Source organism: Cyprinus carpio, chromosome B19, assembly GCF_018340385.1.
Source record: "Cyprinus carpio isolate SPL01 chromosome B19, ASM1834038v1, whole genome shotgun sequence".
NCBI classification, from domain to species: Eukaryota; Metazoa; Chordata; class Actinopteri; order Cypriniformes; family Cyprinidae; genus Cyprinus; species Cyprinus carpio.
Window position 1 is genome coordinate 4,744,787 of NC_056615.1, and position 15,456 is coordinate 4,760,242.

General features: G+C 37.2%; 1 protein-coding gene across 1 annotated transcript in view; it reads right to left on the reverse strand.

The window, feature by feature from the left end:
* Nucleotides 1-15,456, reverse strand: part of LOC109096517 (low-density lipoprotein receptor class A domain-containing protein 4-like) — an 87,018-nt gene that overhangs the window by 42,587 nt on the left and 28,975 nt on the right. Inside the window, exons 2-3 of the mRNA XM_042745747.1 lie at nucleotides 14,436-14,892; nucleotides 826-963 (exon numbers count right to left, since the gene is read on the reverse strand). Of these exons, the coding sequence (XP_042601681.1) occupies nucleotides 826-963; nucleotides 14,436-14,475 (178 nt within the window). The 5' untranslated portion in view covers nucleotides 14,476-14,892. The remainder of the gene's footprint in view (nucleotides 1-825; nucleotides 964-14,435; nucleotides 14,893-15,456) is intronic.

Consider the following 15,456-nt stretch of genomic DNA (forward strand, 5'->3'; position numbering starts at 1 on the left):
TGACATTAACATTGCAAAAACTCTCGTAATAATCACTGAAGTGATTATTGATCAAGTGATAAGTGTGATTAGTGAAACATGGAAGCCCAATCCTACCACAAAATTAAAATTAAAACAAGGTAATTGTGACTTTCTATCTCACAATTCTGACTTTTTTCTCACTATTCTGACTTCTTTTCTCAGAATCGGGAGATATGAACTTGCAATTGCACGTTATAAAGTCCAATTATGAGTAAAAGCGTAAAAGCAATCAGATGCAATGTATGCAGATTTAAATGTATTTTCACAAATTGACCTTTTTCACATTTCATTTTAATTGCGACAGCCAAAATAGATTTAGTTTAATTATGCAAAAATTATGCATTTTTGCCCATTTATCTCAAATTTGTGGGGCATTTTAGGTCATTTTAGTGACATTTTTACCACATGCCCCCGTTAATTTCTGCCCTCTGTCTGGACTTAATATACTAGTTCAAAGAAAGAAACATTGATTCACCAAATCTTTTTTGTAGTGAAATAAATATTGAAATACTGCACGGTTTTCAGTTCAGGTGAATAAATTAGGGTAGATTTTATTTGTTCCAGTTCTTTATGCCTCATAAATACAGTGAACCACATAATCCAATAGGCTAATTATTGAATTTAAAGACAGTAACTGACATAAATCCCTTCTATGTATGCGGCAACATTTGATTATATTTATTCTTAATAGTAGCTTGACTGTAGCCGAGTAGTTTTCTACAGTAGCTTCCCCAACACTGATGCAATATCACCTGTCGGTGATGCAGATGTGGCGTTGAGACAGAGGTGGGCGGATGGACTTACACTGGATGGTGTCTGGAGGTGGAGGTACAGAAGCAGGACAGTGTTCCTCATCACTGTTGTCTCCACATTCATTCAGATGATTGCAAATCAGCGAGAGAAGTTTCAGACATCTGCCATTGGTGCAGTGGAACTTGCACTCTGCAGAAAGACAAAGAGAGAAATGCATCAAGGGTGGATGGTTAGGATTGTTATGACACAATGCGGCACTATTATACAACTGAAGGCATCACATACCAGACAGACTGAATAATTAAGCATATGCAGGTTGATGCAATGCACCACATGCAGGAAAATAACAATTACAACTTGGCTTTGGGTGGAGTGCTGAGATGAACAGATATTTCAAAACTTTATAGAGCATGTGAAACATTTCTACCCAGTTACTCTAAGACTAGTCTAAACCTCAGACGGTACGCCCATGGACAGCTCACGGCCCGTCTGATGGATATTGCACACAGAAATGGCAACAGCTGGCTAAAACCGCAAGCTCCAATCTGATTGGCTGGCTTCCAAACAATTTATGTTATTCAGAGTGCACAGGTTTTTAATCACTTCTTCAGCTTGCTGGTATGGTATCATCTATTAAAGATTAGTGTTTCCAAAACATCATGTAAACAGACTGTGGTTGGTTGCTTCACATGTCAGTCAGATGGTCTTTGTGGGCGGTTCTTTGGCCAAATAAACAGCAAAGTAGACCAGACTTCATGCTGAAAGTCAGAAGTCTTGCTCTGTAAGATGTGATTCAGAATCATAAACACAATGTTAATATAAGCACAATGTGTTGGAAAATGTGTGCTAATATAAGAGACAACTGATAATTATTTTTGATGACAATTTATCACGAAATATACACTAGTGTATGCTTTTTATTAATATAATCATTTTCAAATATATTTGTAGCAATGGAAATGTTTTAAAACAAACAAAAAATAAATGGCTTGTGCACTATATTACATGCATTATGTGATGAACAGACAAGTGTTATTTTAGTATTATTTATATAATTATATAATTATAAGTACTAAATACGAATTAGCCTTAATTTTTTTATATTTTCAGTTTTAGTAATTGTATATTTCAACTTAAACTCATTTTATGCCAGTGCAAATAATTATTTTTTGCTGACAGAAATGAAATGAACAAATATTGTAAATGATGTGATGGATAAATCTGTAGCAATGTTAATATTAAACAAGCAAAATAGTCTTGTGATTAACCAGCATTATTTTAGTATTATTTATATAATTATATTGTTATAGTATTTAACAATAGGAATTAGTTTTAATTTAACTTTTAGTTTAAATTTGATGATATACAGTATGACATCGCCATTTTATTTATTTATTTATTTTCATATATTCCATTTATCTTATTTTATTTAGTTTTTAGTATTTGTAATACTTGCAATCATTTTATTTCAGTTAGCTGCAGTCAACCTTTCTAGTTTTCATTTTTTCCTAATATTTCTTTTCTTATTTCAGCTTTCAATTAATGAAAATGTTTTTTAATAGTTTTACCTTTAGTTAATAATAACAATAGAACAGGCTCAAATTTAAGTCATTATTAGCTATAAATCATGGTACTTTTATGGTGGTTTTTTATATTCTTTTTGAAAGCCTAAGAATGTGCGTCAGTGCTGTTGTATGGAAAAGAGCAGCTCAAATATTTTGCAAAACATCTCCTTTTGTGAAGTCACATGAGTTGGGAACAACATGAGGATGAGTAAAAGATGACAATTTACATTTTTAGTGAACTGTTTCTTTAAGGAATACATCAACACCACTGAAAAGATAAAATGTAAGATTAAATAAAGACAAAAAATGTCCTTTCATTGTAAAAGCCTTCTTAATTTCTCCCTTCGATTTAATAACAAAAGTGCTTTGCTAGTCAGGTGCTCTTAAAAGATCCCGAGGAAGGGAACATATGAGGCAGTTGTTCGGCAGCCTGCTGTGAATAAAAGAGGTCAGGGATGTTGTGATGGAGTTTAACGGGTCTCTAATCTACCCAGACTCATGATGCGTGACCTGACACCACACCCGATGACATAACATCTATAAAACATTGACTTCAGAGCCATTACAGTGCCTTGTATCAGGCAGTTCTCCGGCTGCTGTCTCGTCTGTGGCGTTAATCGCAGATTTGATCACCAGCAGGGGAAATGAGACACCATGTTTGAGACGTCAGTCTCCACACAACGCCCAAACAAACTTAAACACACTTGTGCATCTGCTTGAGGACAGACAACGATCTATCAGTCCCGAGCAGACAGCCAGGTGTCACTTAATTTCAGGATGATCTAGAAATGTAGAGCAAGATCTGAGCCATGCAGACATTGCAGATTTTAACCATTTCTGAACAAACTGTGTTTAGAAAACTCACTGCCGTGATGCTAGGGTGCTTGGGTTCATGACCTTTAAATGTTTGAAAGAGGTTTTTTTTGAGGCACTTGAAGCACACTAAATATACATGAGCAGAACTGCATTCTCACAGAATTTCTGAATATTCTCTAGATATTTAAATTGTGTGAACGAAGATGGTCTCGCCATAGTTTTTTCTTTCAAGTCCAATACTGTGCCATTTCAGATTTATCCGCATCAAAAATTAAAATAAAAACACCTTGTGGTTGGTTGCTTTACCATTTGGTCAGACAATCTCTTTCTGTCTAAGTGGGTAGACTTTGTGCTGCAACTCAGATGTTTCTATGTAAATATATCTGATTTTTCCCATTTCTTCACTACCAGGCTAAAAACAGCAAGTCAATTTATTTGTATAGTGCTTTTCACAATACCCATCGTTTCAAAGCAGCTTTAATGCCTTATTGTTGCATTTCGATTAATATTGGGGAATAATATAGTTTATATTTTGCGATGCAATCAATCAAGCATTTAAGATATAGATAACCCTTCACAAATGTACTGCATGTACACGGTAAAAATGATTTTGTAAGCAAAAAAAGTACATTTGATAAGAAAATATTTCAGTCTTTCAACTTAAAAATTTCATGTTTAATTCAACGTTATTTGCTGTTTCTTTGTATTTATTTGTAAAATGTACTTTCAATTTCTGAGCGAAATTTGTTTTAAAGGATAATTTCTTTCAGTTTATGTATATGACCTTAAACATAATTCTATATACAACTTTATATAAATAGCTGGGCAATAATTGTTACATTTTTCAACAGAATAAAAAAAATCAAGCAGTTATGGATAAAATATAGATTTAATATATATATATATATATATATATATATATATATATATATATATATATATATATAGATTCCTTCAGTTAGTGTTTTCTGTAAGTTACATCAGTGTGAAAAGTGGTAAAAAGTGACTGCCTTTATGAGCGAGTCACTGAATCATTCACTCAACTGATTTATTCAAAAACACTGATTCATTCAAAAAACAAGACAAATGTGTCTTTGTGAGAGAATAACTGAATAGTTCACTTAAATGATTTGATTGAAAAACTACTCGTTCATTCAGGGAACAAACAAGGATGGTCTATGAGTAAATAATTTAATCGCTCAAATTATTCATTCAAAAACACTAATTAATTCAAGGAACAAATAAAATAGAGTGAATCACTGAATCATTTGCTTAAACGATTCATTTGATCAGTTTTGTTGTGTGCCATTTTAAATGCTTGAGCTTTTTAAAGCTGGGTGGATTCTGGTTGGCTGTCAATCCTTTTATTATTCATCAGCTGGGAAAAAATTCCTCTGTTTTTCCAGTTATAGTTATGGATTATAGCTATGGTTTTGACTATGCTATGATTTTTAAAACTATATCTATATCTATAGTTATTATTCTTGGTGTGAACAGGCCTTCAGACTGTGCTTTAGGTCATTTGTCAGTGTGTCTCATGCAGCAGTGTTATTGTCCTGCACTCTCTCACGCACTTCCCTGTCTGCTCAGCCAAACTGATGCTCTCTGACCGCTCTCTGTGTCATCGGCCGCTCGTCGCACAATCGCCTGCCATTCTCATGACTCATCCGACCCTGATAAGACCTCGAACCACCCTGTGTGTCTGGGTTCTCCTCCCTGGTCCGGCTGTTGATGTCACCTGCCCTGCGCTCCCCTGAAGCAGTCAGACAGGGCCATCTGTGTGCAGCGGTCAGCCGGAGGAGATCATGGGATGGATGGGTCTGAGAGAAGTCTCAGTTCCTAAATTTAACCCGCACCTGGGATTTGGAGTCCGCGGGCAATTCAGGCCAAGTGTGTTAGCTGTTCATGACTGCGGTTTGTTGTCTTTTTTTGTCTTAATTTTCCACATGACATATTGAAACAGCATTCATAAGCCAATTTATTTGCATAATGTGACCATAAAGTCAAACAGGATTTTCAACAAGACAAATGGTAACACTTAAGGAATTAAGATTAAGAGACACTATTCACTATTAATATTTGCTCATTAGCATGCATATTATCTGTTTATTAGTACTTATGAAGCACATATTAATTCTGCAATTGGTCTCATTCTGCAAAACCATATTCTAGATCTTCAATACCTAAACATGACTACTGCAACTGCCTTACGATCAATAAGCAGCAAATTAGGAATTTACTGAGGAAAAACTCATATTTAATAGTGAATATGTGTTCCATATTCTAAAGTGTTAGCAGAAAAGTCAATGAATGGCAGGACTTGACTGGATCATGAAAAGTGGGCGTTCCTTAAAACAATGGGCTACTACTCCTATCCAGAAGCACCACTTTTGAGACTTTTTGACTTGGATGCAGAGACTCAAGGGGAAGTTCACCTTCAAGTGCATCTCCAAAATGGTAATGCTTCAAATAATTTGCTATTGTTGTTGTAAACTTTACTACATTAATGTTAAGTGGCATTAAATTAACTATAACAATTTAAGAAAGGCTGCATTGAGTAGTAGCCTTAAAGGGTTAGTTCACCCAAAAATTATAATTAGCCCATGTTTTACTCCCTCATGGCAAATCCAGTCGAAGAAGGTCATATACACCTATGCCTTAAGGGAGTAAAACATGGGCCAATTTTCATTTTTAGGTGAACTTTCCCTTTAATCAATGACTAAGGGTGTGTTCACACTTGGCAGGTTTTTTTACGCTTCCAAATAAACTCTGGTGTGGTTCAGCTAAAAGATGCAACATAGCCCAAAGACATTTAAACAAACCAAAAACATGATGTGATGTCACAAGATGCAGTCTTAAAAAGGACAGAATGCTCAAGCATACCTGGTTCTTCTAGTCATATGTAGGAACTATGTCACCTAATTACAGTTCAGTATGGAAGTCAGAATCGGCGTCTCCTTACAGCAGATCTACAGTATATGTACAGTGGAAAAATTCCTGATGTTGTTTTGACTTCTTTATACATTTTATACCCTGTTCGTGAGTTATCAGCTAGTAAAAAATACCTCCATATGTACACACATAAAACGAGGACATTTAGCCCAGCACACAGCATTGTTCTGGACGTTCAGTAAGTTCATGAAATATGTAACATAAAAGCTGTCCAGTCAGGTTGTGACCATATCCTTGTGCCTTTTGTTTTTTATCTTTAGGTTTGCCGTTAAAATAAGAATATCAACACTGTATTTAGTTACAATACAATGTCAACCAAATGTAGTTTCTTACTCCAGACCAAAAGAACCAAGAACCAAACTACAAGTGAAAACACACCCTAAATAGATGAATGACTATTAGTTAACCCTTTAACCAATAGCCCGAAAGGCCTGATTTAATTCAGTATGAAATAGATATTCTCCATATCAATTTTCTAAATGCATTTTATTGATCTTATTGTGAATAATTCATGCATGAACTTTTTTCAAAATGTAAATGTTTAATCAAAATGTAAATGTCATGGATCTTCCTCTGAAATGTCAAATTTCTCTCTGATGGTGATTCTCTCTGATTACTGTACATTGCAACTTTAATATCAACAGAAAAATGTGAAGTCATTCCAGAGTAAGCGGTTACATTTCGATGAAATAAACGTGCATTAATAAAATAAATTATGTACTTATACTACGGTTACCACATCTCAAGACATTGATCAGATGATATATTTCAAGGCATTTGTCTGGTTAATCTACTTAAAACCCTATTGTGAGTAGAATTAATTTCTTCCGCATCTCATCCTTAAACACACAGAGCAATGTTTTGATTGCGCCACAGAGCCGCAGTGTTTGCAAATCAACCTACAAATGGCTTACCAATAGTTGCCTGTGCATGTTAGGCTGGCACAGGAGAAATTCAAAAGTAAGCACACACGTCACCTTCAAAAACTGCATATCAATTTATTAGCCAGAATCAGCGTGTATTTCGCTTCTTAAAATGGATTGATACTTTCCCGTCTGGTTTTGGATTACACGTCTTGTTGTATTACACAAGTCTTGTGTACTTCTGCGAAGGCTGCGAAATGAGTTTTGTTCTTAATACCTTTAATCTTATTTGGACCTCGTCTCCCACACATCACGCTATATCTTTTGTCACTTTCAACACTCCCCTCCCTGTCTTTCTCCCTCAGTCTGTGTCTGTCACCGCCTCCAGGTCTTGGCACCTTTATTAAGAAAAGAAAATAAGAGCGAGGAAGCCTGCAAAATTTTCTGCGCCAAACTCCCCAGCACATTGAGGGGGAGCGGTGTGTGTCGTGGTGAGAAGCGAATGACCTCCGCCGGCTGAGCTCAGATAATTAAGTGTGCATGCATAGCAGAACCGAGTCAAAAAGTGCGAGACGGAGCAGCCGTCGCAATATGTTCTCACTTTATTAACATTTCTGAGTAAAATGTAAAACAGACAAGGGCTAGACACTGTACTACATATAGCTGGTGTGATGGTCTTTTTTTAAAGTTGAAAACTATTAAGCTAATTCTGAAACGCCTGTAACTTAAAGTGGCAGATTTAAAAGGAACATATAAGACTGGAGCTTTTAAACAGGTCGGTCCACCACGGCTCAAAACCTAAAACAAGCACAGCTAACCAGAGTTTAACATTGCAGGCAGCGATTGTTTTTGCTCTCCCCTATCCCGCTTGTTTAGTACCGCTGTATTCCCAGGCATTCAGCCCACTTTAAACTCCCCCAACCTTTTCGAACCTTGCCTATATGCAAACCTGTGTGCTGTGGGTTCACAAAATGACAGGAATCGATTTGGAAGCTGTCCACACTCAAAACGCCTCTGCCATGAACCACCAACACAATTCCTACTCCACAAAGACTACTGTATATGTGTGTGTGTGTGTGTGTGTGTGTGTGTGTGTGTGTGTGTGTGTGTGTGTGTGTGTGTGTGTGTGTGTGTGTGTGTGAGTGAAGTGTGTGAGCAAGCACAAGCATCAAAACTGAGTAGCTTCGCTCTCTGTTGCTAGGCAAAATCATGAGCAAATTAAATCAAATCATATCAACACAAAAACAGTGGCAGTATACATCTCTTTGATTGGGATGAAATGAGCTTAAATTGATATTAAATGAAAAGCAACTTCACTGATCATGGTACAGACATATATCTAACAAATTACATGATATTTGGGTTGTTATTTATAGTATTTGTCTAATTACTTTGACTAGGCTTTAGGATTGTCTCTCTGAAACGTTTTAAAGCAATAAACCAAGGTAATTTTGTATTTTAGTTAAACTTAAGTTTAACCGTTCATAGAAAATAAGTATTGTCATTATTTACTCACCCTCATGTCATTCAAACCTGACTTTCCTTCTTGCATGGAACACAGAGAAGATATTTTGAATAATGTTCAAGATGCTCTTTTCCATGCAACAACATTTAATTGATCGATTGAGAAAAAAATCCACAAAACTGCCATAAAAGTAACCATCTATTCAAAATCTTCTGAATTCTCACAATTATATTTGTTAAAATTTGGCATGTTAAGACGGAATCTAAAGCTTTGCTATAAGCGAAGTGTCTTAATGTGCCATGTTCAGATTAAATGCAAAGATCACTACACAAGTCACTACCTTTATGGTGAATTTTGAAGAACTGTTTTGACATTTTCTTTTGTGATCCACAAAAGTAATGAAGGTTTGGAGCGATATGAAGGTGAGAAAATAATGACACAATTACATTTTTGCACTGACTTTCTTTGTGCTAAATTTCAAACCAACATCAAAACGTTTTTGCTAGTTGAAGCATTCCATTCTGTTGTGATTTCTTTGACTGACAGGTTGCCTGGGACCGTGGGCCGGCACTCTTTCCCCTCAGCTGGAGAGCCCATCACATGCTTTTGAACAGAATGTTCTGGTTTTTCATTTCTCTCCATGATGAATAAAATAGCAGAACATTGTGACCCCGGCTCAGCTTGGGGCCCATCCAGTTGTTAAAACAATATCCTCTACCTCAGGTCTCTTAGGAATTTTTGGATGTATGGGTCCAAATTCCAGTCCAAGTTCAAATTCCACATCTGATATTAAAAGCTGGATACTGGAGTATTTTCAGTGTCAGCACTTGGCCAGCCCCGAACAAAGGCAGAAGTTTCACTTTCTGAAAAGAGTCTCTTTTTTTGATTTTTTTGAAACACAACCCTACCAACATGATAGGGACTCCTTGCAGTTCAAAAGTCATGTATTCTCAAAAACAAAGGTGAACTAAGCAACTTTTTGTTAATAAGTAATTGATCTGACTTCATACTAACACTCATGTGCCTTTTTTTAAAGGGGTACCAGTGGCACTCCAGCCTCACTTCTTTCCCTAACCTAATTAATGAATGAATGAGCCATAAATGAGGCAAACCCTTCCCTTAGTAAATCTGCACCTGAAAAGCAATCAGTAGCAAATGAGTACATGCGTACATTTCTTTTATGCAACATAAAAAAAATGTTTTAAATAACAAGGTAGTGATTAGACGATGATGTTCAAATTATTTATGGAAGGTGTGACTCAATTGACCCATCGCAAGGACCTAGACCCCCTTAGTTACTGTTGCTACGTCCAACAAGCCATGATACTCTCAAAAATACATTGCTGAGGAAAGAGGACACTACCAACATGCCAACAGACAAGACAGAGCAGGTTACTTTTGCAATAAAACAAAGTCTCAGCTTCCAAATTTTGTCATTTTTAAGAAATTCAAACAATAAATACAGTTTTACTGCTCTTATATCTAATGCGTCATGACAGATCGCTGTAGTGCCTCAGCTCTAGCGGCAAATGAACCCATCATCTCTTCCTCTTTACTAGTTATAGCACAAAATAAACATGAATGAACATCAGAAGCTATCTTGTTTCAACCGTGGAAACACATCAAAACACACAATTTTTGAAGTCCAAGTCCACCAACATTAATCTACTCTTCTATCTGGTTTGTTTGTGGGACAAAATTGCAGATTTTGTGTTATGATTGGTCAGATTGCGGAAACTGGCGAAGCGTGAACTCGACTGACCAAATTTTTACACATGAATGGCAGACTTCTGAGAGGCAAAATATCATAATAGTACTGCTACTGTTTAGATAATAATAAGAAGAAAAAGATGATGATGAAGCAGCAGCATTAGGTGACATTATATTAAAATTATACATATTATTATAATTATTATCGTCATATTTATTAATAATACTAATACTAATAATAATAATAATAATAATAGTTAAAAGTAGTAGTAGTACATTGAATATATTTTCCCACCTAGTTATTAATGATAATAACATAATAATAATAATGTAATAACAATGTAATAAGACAAAGAAGAATAAAATAATAATTTGTCACTTCCTGTTTGTTGCTGCCATGTGTCTCGAGTTTGAGCTCCGTCACATGAATTCTTTATCGTCTATTTTTTAATCTTAAAATCTATTTTATACACCATCATTTTAATTTCTATAATGTGTGAAAATATCCTCTATCATATTCTACAACAAAAACAATCAGAGCGCTTTATCACTAGTTTTATTTTGATTTCCCGAGTCCGCTATTAGCTTATAGCCCGTTAGCATCGCCAGCGTGGTTGCCGCTAATCCCGCGTGCATTGCTAATACTCTATTCACACACATTACCATTGCTTTACTCACTGTTACTTGCTTTAATGGTGGATGTATGTCTACCTTTGAGTGCGGGTGATGACACGTTCGAGCTGCATTCGGTGCATTCAGAGCTGGAGGCCGTGGAGAAGCAGATTCGGGTCCTGGAGCAGAGGCAGTCCCAGCTGAGAGAGCGGAGAGCCGCGCTGGAAAACTCCCGGGCTGACACTCACAAGTCCGGGGTAAGCATACAGCGCACTGATAACAGTCCCACCACCTCTACTCCATGTGTTCTCAGCACAGGCCCGGTGCACCCAGGATGCGATCTTCCCAGATGTCCTTCACTGCGCAGAGACCCGCGATCCTGAAGGCCGACGAGAGCCCCAGAGCGGTTGTGTTTCACGCGGGGGTTAACAACACCACGCAGCGGCAGACGGAGACACTGAAGAGAGACTTCAGGATCCTGATCGAGACGGTTCGCAGCACGACGCCCACGGCGACGATCATCGTGTCAGGACAACTGCCCACGTATCGACGAGGACACGAAAAGGTTCAGTAGACTTTTTGCTTTAAATGAATGGCTATTGTCATGGTGTAAAGAATAGAAACTGCTCTTTGTTAATAATTGGAATCTTTTCTGGGAGCGTCCTAGGCTTTTTGGCACAGATGGCCTGCACCCCAGCAGAGTCGGAGCGGAACTCCTCTCGGACAACATCTCCAGGACTCTACGCTCCATTTGACTAGTAATCCAATTCTCAAATATTATCTAATGCTCATAAACATTAGATCACTCACACCCAAAGCAGTTATTGTAAATGAAATTATCAAAGAAAATAGTTTTGATGTACTCTGGTTGACTAAAACCTGACTAAAACCAAATGATTATATTGGTCTAAATGAGTCTACTCCATCAAACTACTGTTATAAACATGAGCCCCGTCAGACTGGTCGTGGGGGAGGTGTTGCAACAATATATAGTGATATTCTTAGTGTTACCCAGAAAACAGGATACAGATTTAAATCATTCGAAATACTTCTGCTTAATGTTACACTGTCAGATATGCAAAAGAAATCTATCGTATCTCTTCCTCTGGCTACTGTGTATAGACCACCAGGGCCATATACAGAATTCTTAAAAGCATCTGGATATTTCCTCTCAGACCTGTTGGAAAACGTACTGTGCCATGGTACAACAGTAATACCCACTCTCTCAAGAAAGAAACTCGTAGTCTTGAGCGCAAATGGAGAACAACTAACTTGGAAGTTTTTAGAATTGCGTGGAAAAACAGTATATCCAGCTATAGACAGGCTCTAAAAAATTGCCAGGGCCGAGCATATCCACAAACTCATAGAAAACAACCAAAACAATCCAAGGTTTTTATTTAGCACAGTGGCTAGATTAACAAATAACCAGACGCCACCCGATCTAAATATTCCCTCACAGTTAAATAGTAACGACTTTATGAATTTCTTCACTGATAAAATAGATAACATCAGAAATACAATAAAAAAATGTAGATTCTACAGCGTCTAATACCTCAGTTTTATCCATCGCACCCAAAGACAAACTGCAGTGCTTTACAACTATAGGACAGGAAGAGCTAAATAAACTTATCACTGCATCTAAACCAACAACATGTTTATTAGATCCTGTATCCACTAAATTACTGAAAGAGTTGTTACCTGTACCGGTCCAAATGGTCCCAAAACCATTCAAGCTGGCTGTTATTAAGCCTCTTATTAAGAAACCACAACTAGATCCTAGTGAACTGGCAAATTACAGACCCATTTAAAATCTTCCATTTATGTCTAAAATTTTTGAAAAAGTTGTGTTTGCTCAACTGTGCTCCTTCCTGCAAAAAGAATAATCTCTATGAAGAATTTCAGTCGGGTTTCAGGCCCCATCATAGCACAGAAACTGCACTTGTTAAAATTACAAATGACTTGCTTCTTGCTTCAGATCAAGGCTGCATCTCATTGCTAGTTTTACTTGATCTTAGTTCTGTGTTCGACACCATAGATCACGACATACTCATAGATAGATTACAAAACTATACAGGTATCCAAGGGCAGGCTTTAAGATGGTTTAGATCCTACCTGTCCGATCGCTACCACTTTGTTTATTTAAATGGGGAGTCATCTCATTTATCACCAGTAAAATATGGAGTGCCACAATTATCTAAAAATGTAAAAGATTGGATAACCAATAATTTTCTCCTAATAAAGACAGAGATATTACTTATTGGACAAAAAAACATTACACAGAATCTCGTAGATTAGACGGATGTACTGTTACTTCCTCTACAGTCAAAAATCTGGGTGTTATATTAGACAGCAACTTGTCTTTTAAAAATCAGATTTCCCATGTTACAAAAACAGCATTCTTCCATCTTAGAAACATTGCCAAGCTACGAAACATGTTACCTGTTTCTGATGCAGAAAAGCTAGTTCATGCATTCATGGACTATTGTAATGCACTGCTAGGTGGTTGTCCTGCATCCTCAATAAACAAGCTACAGGTAGTCCAAAATGCACCAGCTAGAGTCCTTACCAGGTCAAGAAAATATGATCATATTACCCCAATTTTACAGTCTTTCCACTGGCTACCTATTAAGTTCCGTATCAGTTACAAAATATTATTACTTACTTATAATACTTATAAGGCCCTTAATGGTTAAGCTCCTGCGTACCTAACTAGTCTTCTACCACGCTACAACCCATCACGCTCCCTAAGGTCACAAAACGCTGGACTTTTGATAGTACCTAGGATAGCAAAGTCCACTAAAGGATGTAGAGCTTTTTCACATTTGGCTCCCAAACTCTGGAATAGCCTTCCTGATAATGTTCGGGGTTCGGACACACTTTCTCTGTTTAAATCTAGATTAAAAACACACCTCTTTGGCCAAGCATTCAAATAATGCATCTCATAATTTTGGACTGCAGTTATATCTGATCTAATGTGCATTATTATTCTTTAGCTTGGGTTAAACTAATTCATTTTACTTGGCTGGAACAGCAGCTACGCTAATTATGTCTCTATTTGTTTCTCTGTAACTAGGATTTACACAAGCTCCAGTCTGGATCCAGAACATCCTAAAAAGAGATGATGCCAACCCCTCAGAGGACCTCAGATGATGTTAACCCAGAGTCAACATACAGAACTACCACATTTTGCTATAAATCTGATTGCATAATTGCTGTTAATAGTGTTAATCGTCTGTTTGTTTACGTCTTTTATTGATTTTTCCGAACATTTCTGCTGTATGCACATAAACTGACAGTCATCACTGATAAGCTACTACTAAATATTGTAGAAACTTAATTTTCTGTAAAGTTGCTTTGCAATGATTTGTATCGTAAAAAGCACTATGCAAATAAACTTGAATTGAATAGCGCTATTATTATCCAAATTGCTGTGGATATAAAAAAGAAAAAAGTACAGTAAATGGCTGGTCATGTGATAATTCCAGAAACTATGAAGACCTGCCTGATAGAGAATGAAAGTAATAATTGATGCGGAGTCTTCTTTTTCAATTGTAGATCAATTTTAACATGTAGCTGAAAGTATAATTGATTAAATTACGTGTGAACCTTAACTGAGAAACTTAGGAGACTTAAGCAGAAACTTAATTTATTTAGGAAACCTATCAAGGTGATTCTTACCTGTGTTATTATTTGTGGCTGGGTAGTCAGCTGCCTGCATACTGCCCTTGCAGTAATGCTTTTGACTGCAGCTTTAACCAGTCCGGTAGAAATTGTGTTGCTGTGTGACCTCCATTTTGGATCCTCCGGTTCAGCTTGTGTGTGACAGATACTCTATAAACCCTCTGGGCAAGGAAGTGCTGGATTTGCTAAATGACCAGTTAAAAAACTCACTGTGGTAAAAATGCTTGCTAAACAAGGGATACTATCCTCCAAGCCATGGATATGCAGCCATGGCCAACTGTGCAAAGTTTCACTCTAGAGCTTGGAAGTGTTTGACGTGTCTGCTAGAACTGTCTTTCTTTCCACTTTTCAGGCTTGGCATGTGAGTGACACAGATGCCCATAGGCACCGTCCTATCCAATGTGCCAGGGGTGACATCCTTCTTCAGGGGTGCTGGAGTTTCATCTTAGGAGAACTGCGGAGAAAAGAGAAAAGGAGAAAACTGGTTAACACGATTATATTTGAACAAGTGATTCCCGTTCCCCTTGGCTGGTTCATTTCGGAAGAGAGCCATATGGAAGGCTACACTGGAGAAACAACCTTCTTTATTTGTTCAGATGCAAAAACACAGCAGGGTGGCACTTTGAAGTCTGGAGATAAATATAACTGGGGGTGGCATGCACACCTCTGAAAGTAAAATCATCTCCACTTCAAACACAACGAGGAGAAGAGAAGCACGCTCAACAAGAAAAGACGAACGAAACATTGTTAGCAAAAAGTACAAATGTGTAGCAAAAAGACAAAGCAAATAATATGGATATGTGTAGGTCAGCTTTGGACAGGGCTGTATGGGTTTGCTGGCTCTTATCCATCAATGCCCCATTGTGACAGTCAAGCCGTTAGGAACTAGAGACTCTATAGACATCTATGGTAGAGTCTGCATGGACGTTACATTGACCCTAAAGTCTAGGGATATTTTCAAAATTGGATGTCTTAAAAGGGGGGGGGGGGGGTCTTATGCTATTTCATGGTTTCTGAG